This window comes from Corapipo altera, unplaced genomic scaffold (genome assembly GCF_003945725.1).
Source record: "Corapipo altera isolate COAL_440 unplaced genomic scaffold, ASM394572v1 61125, whole genome shotgun sequence".
Classification (NCBI taxonomy): Eukaryota; Metazoa; Chordata; class Aves; order Passeriformes; family Pipridae; genus Corapipo; species Corapipo altera.
In genome coordinates this window covers 129-2850 of record NW_020885859.1, presented here as the reverse complement: position 1 = coordinate 2850, position 2722 = coordinate 129, and the positions used below count along the sequence as shown (strand labels likewise).

The following is a 2722-nucleotide window of genomic DNA, read 5'->3' as shown; positions in this document are numbered from 1 at the left end:
AAACTTGTCCCAAACTGAATTAAAACTTGTCCCAAACTGAGTTAAAACTTCTCCCAGACTGAATTAAAACAACTTGTCCCAAACTGAATTAAAACTTGGCCCAAACTGAATTAAAACTTGGCCCAAACTGAATTCAAACTTCTCCCAAACTGAATTAAAACTTGGCCCAAACTGAATTAAAACTTCTTCTCCCAGACTGAATTCAAACTTGTCCCAGACTGAATTCAAACTTCTTCTCCCAAACTGAGTTAAAACTTCTTCTCCCAAACTGAATTCAGACTTGTCCCAAATGGAATTCAAACTTGTCCCAGACTGAGTTAAAACTTCTCCCAGACTGAATTAAAACAACTTGTCCCAAATTGAATTCAAACTTGTCCCAGACCGAATCAGATCCCAGAAACCGGGCCGGGCTGGAGTCACAACCTCGTGAATTTATTCCACCTTTTTTGTGTTGTTTTTTTTTTTTTCCCCCCTCGAGGTAACTATGGCAACCAGGTGGATGGAGTGGACAAGCCCACGCTGCCGAGGAGGAGGAGGAAGGAGGGAGGGGACGAGGAGGAGTCGGAGCTGCTGCAGAATTCCAGCGAGGAGGAGGGGGAGGAGGACGGAGAACTGGTCTCAGTCTCCTCCTCCCCACCCATGAAGCCCCTGGTCACCGACAGGTCCGTGTGTCCCCCCGAGCATTCCCGGGGGATTGGAGAAAGAGGGAATTGTCCTCCCGGGATACACTGCACAGGAACATCCTTCATCCCCATCTGGGTGCACCCCCGAACTCCAGGCTCTGGGATCCCTTTGGGGATCTCCCCCCCGCGGCAAAGAGGAACTGGGAAGGGGCTGGAACAGCAGGAATATCTGAGGGAGCTGGGAAGGGACCGGAAAACCTGGAATGGCCGAGGGAGCTGGGAAGGGGATGGAGCAGCAGGAATGTCTGAGGGAGCTGGGAAGGGGCTGGAGAACCTGGAATGTCTGAGGGAGCTGGGAAGGGGCTGGAGCAGCAGGAATATCTCAGGGAGCTGGAGGGGCTCATCCCGGAGAAAAGAGGGATCAGGAGGGACCTTTTCCCACAGGTTTTTCAGGCTGTAACCCACAGGTTTTGAGACTGTAACTCACAGGTTTTCAGGCTGTAACCTGCAGGTTTTCAGGCTGTAACCCACGGGTTTGTTAGGCAGTAACCCACAGGTTTTGAGACTGTAACCCACAGGTTTTTCAGGCTGTAATCCACAGGTTTTTCAGGCTGTAACCCACAGGTTTTTCAGGCTGTAACCCACGGGTTTGTTAGGCAGTAACCCACAGGTTTTGAGACTGTAACCCACAGGTTTTCAGGCTGTAACCTGCAGGTTTGTTGGGCTGTAACCCGCAGGTTTGTTGGGCTGTAACCTGCAGGTTTTCAGGCTGTAACGCACAGGTTTTTCAGACTGTAACCCGCAGGTTTTTCAGGCTGTAACCCACAGGTTTTCAGGCTGTAACCCACAGGTTTTTCAGGCTGTAACCCGCAGGTTTTTCAGGCTGTAACCCGCAGGTTTTGAGGCTGTAACCCACAGGTTTTCAGGCTGTAACCCACAGGTTTGTTAGGCTGTAACCCACAGGCTTTGAGGCTGTAACCTGCAGGTTTTGAGGCTGTAACCCACAGGTTTTGAGGCTGTAACCCACGGGTTTTTCAGGCTGTGATCCTCCCCCTGCTCCCCTCTCCTCCTGCAGGAATTACTTCCACCTGCCCTACCTGGAGCGCAAGCCCTGCGTGTACATCAGGAGCTGGTGGCAGGACCAGCGGCGCCGCCTCTACAACTCCAACATCATGGACAAGATCGCAGACAAGCTGGTCAGTGTGGGGGGCACAGGGTTGGGGGGCACATCCGGGGCATGGGGGTGGCACAGGCAGCCGGGATTGTGCCCTGTGTCATCCCCTGGTCACACAGTGGGGACAGGCATGGCCAGGAGAGCTGGGCCGGGAACGGGGCTTTCCAAACCCTATGGGACAAATCTCAGGAGGTCACTGGGGCCTCTGTGGGTCACAGCCCGGTGTCCCCAGTCCTTGGGGGTCACAGCCTGGTGTCCCCAACCCTCGAAGGTCACAGCCCGGTGTCCCCAGTTGTCAGGACCCTTGTGGGTCACAGCCTGGTGTCCCCAATCCTCAAGGGTCGCAACCTGGTGTCCTCAATCCTTGGGGGTCACAGCCCGGTGTCCCCAACCCTCAGGGGTCACAGCCCAGTGTCCCCAGTCCTTGGGGGTCACAGCCCAGTGTTCCCAACCCTCAGAACCTCTTGGGGTCACAGCCTGGTGTCCCCAAACCTCAAGGGTCACAGCCCAGTGTCCTCAATCCTCGGAGAGTCACAACCCCGTGACCCCAATTGTTGGGGCCCCTGTGGGTCACAGCCTGGTGTCCCCAATCCTCAGTGGTCACAGCCCGGTGTCCCCAACCCTTGGAGCCTCTGGGAGTCACAGCCCAGTGTCCCCAGTCCTTGGGAGTCACAACCCAGTGTCCTCAACCCTTGAGGGTCACAGCTCAGTGTCCCCAACCCTCAGAGGTCACAGCCCAGTGTCCCCAGTCCTCAGGGGTCACAACCTGGTGTCCCCAACCCTTGGGGCCCCTGTGGGTCACAACCCGGTGTCCCCAGTCCTTGGGGATCACAGCCTGGTGTCCCCAACCCTTGGGGTCTCTGGGGGTCACAACCTGGTGTCCCCAGTCCTTGGGGGTCACAGCCCGGTGTCCCCAACCCTTGGG

General features: G+C 55.7%; 1 protein-coding gene across 1 annotated transcript in view; it reads left to right on the top strand.

Moving 5' to 3' along the window:
* LOC113940853 (otoferlin-like) overlaps positions 1-1819 on the top strand; it is a gene marked incomplete at both ends in the record, with an annotated part of 7406 nt that extends 5587 nt beyond the window's left edge. The window contains 2 exons of the mRNA XM_027632006.1: positions 479-662; positions 1699-1819. Of these exons, the coding sequence (XP_027487807.1) occupies positions 479-662; positions 1699-1819 (305 nt within the window). The remainder of the gene's footprint in view (positions 1-478; positions 663-1698) is intronic.
* Between the last annotated feature and the right edge of the window lie 903 nt (positions 1820-2722).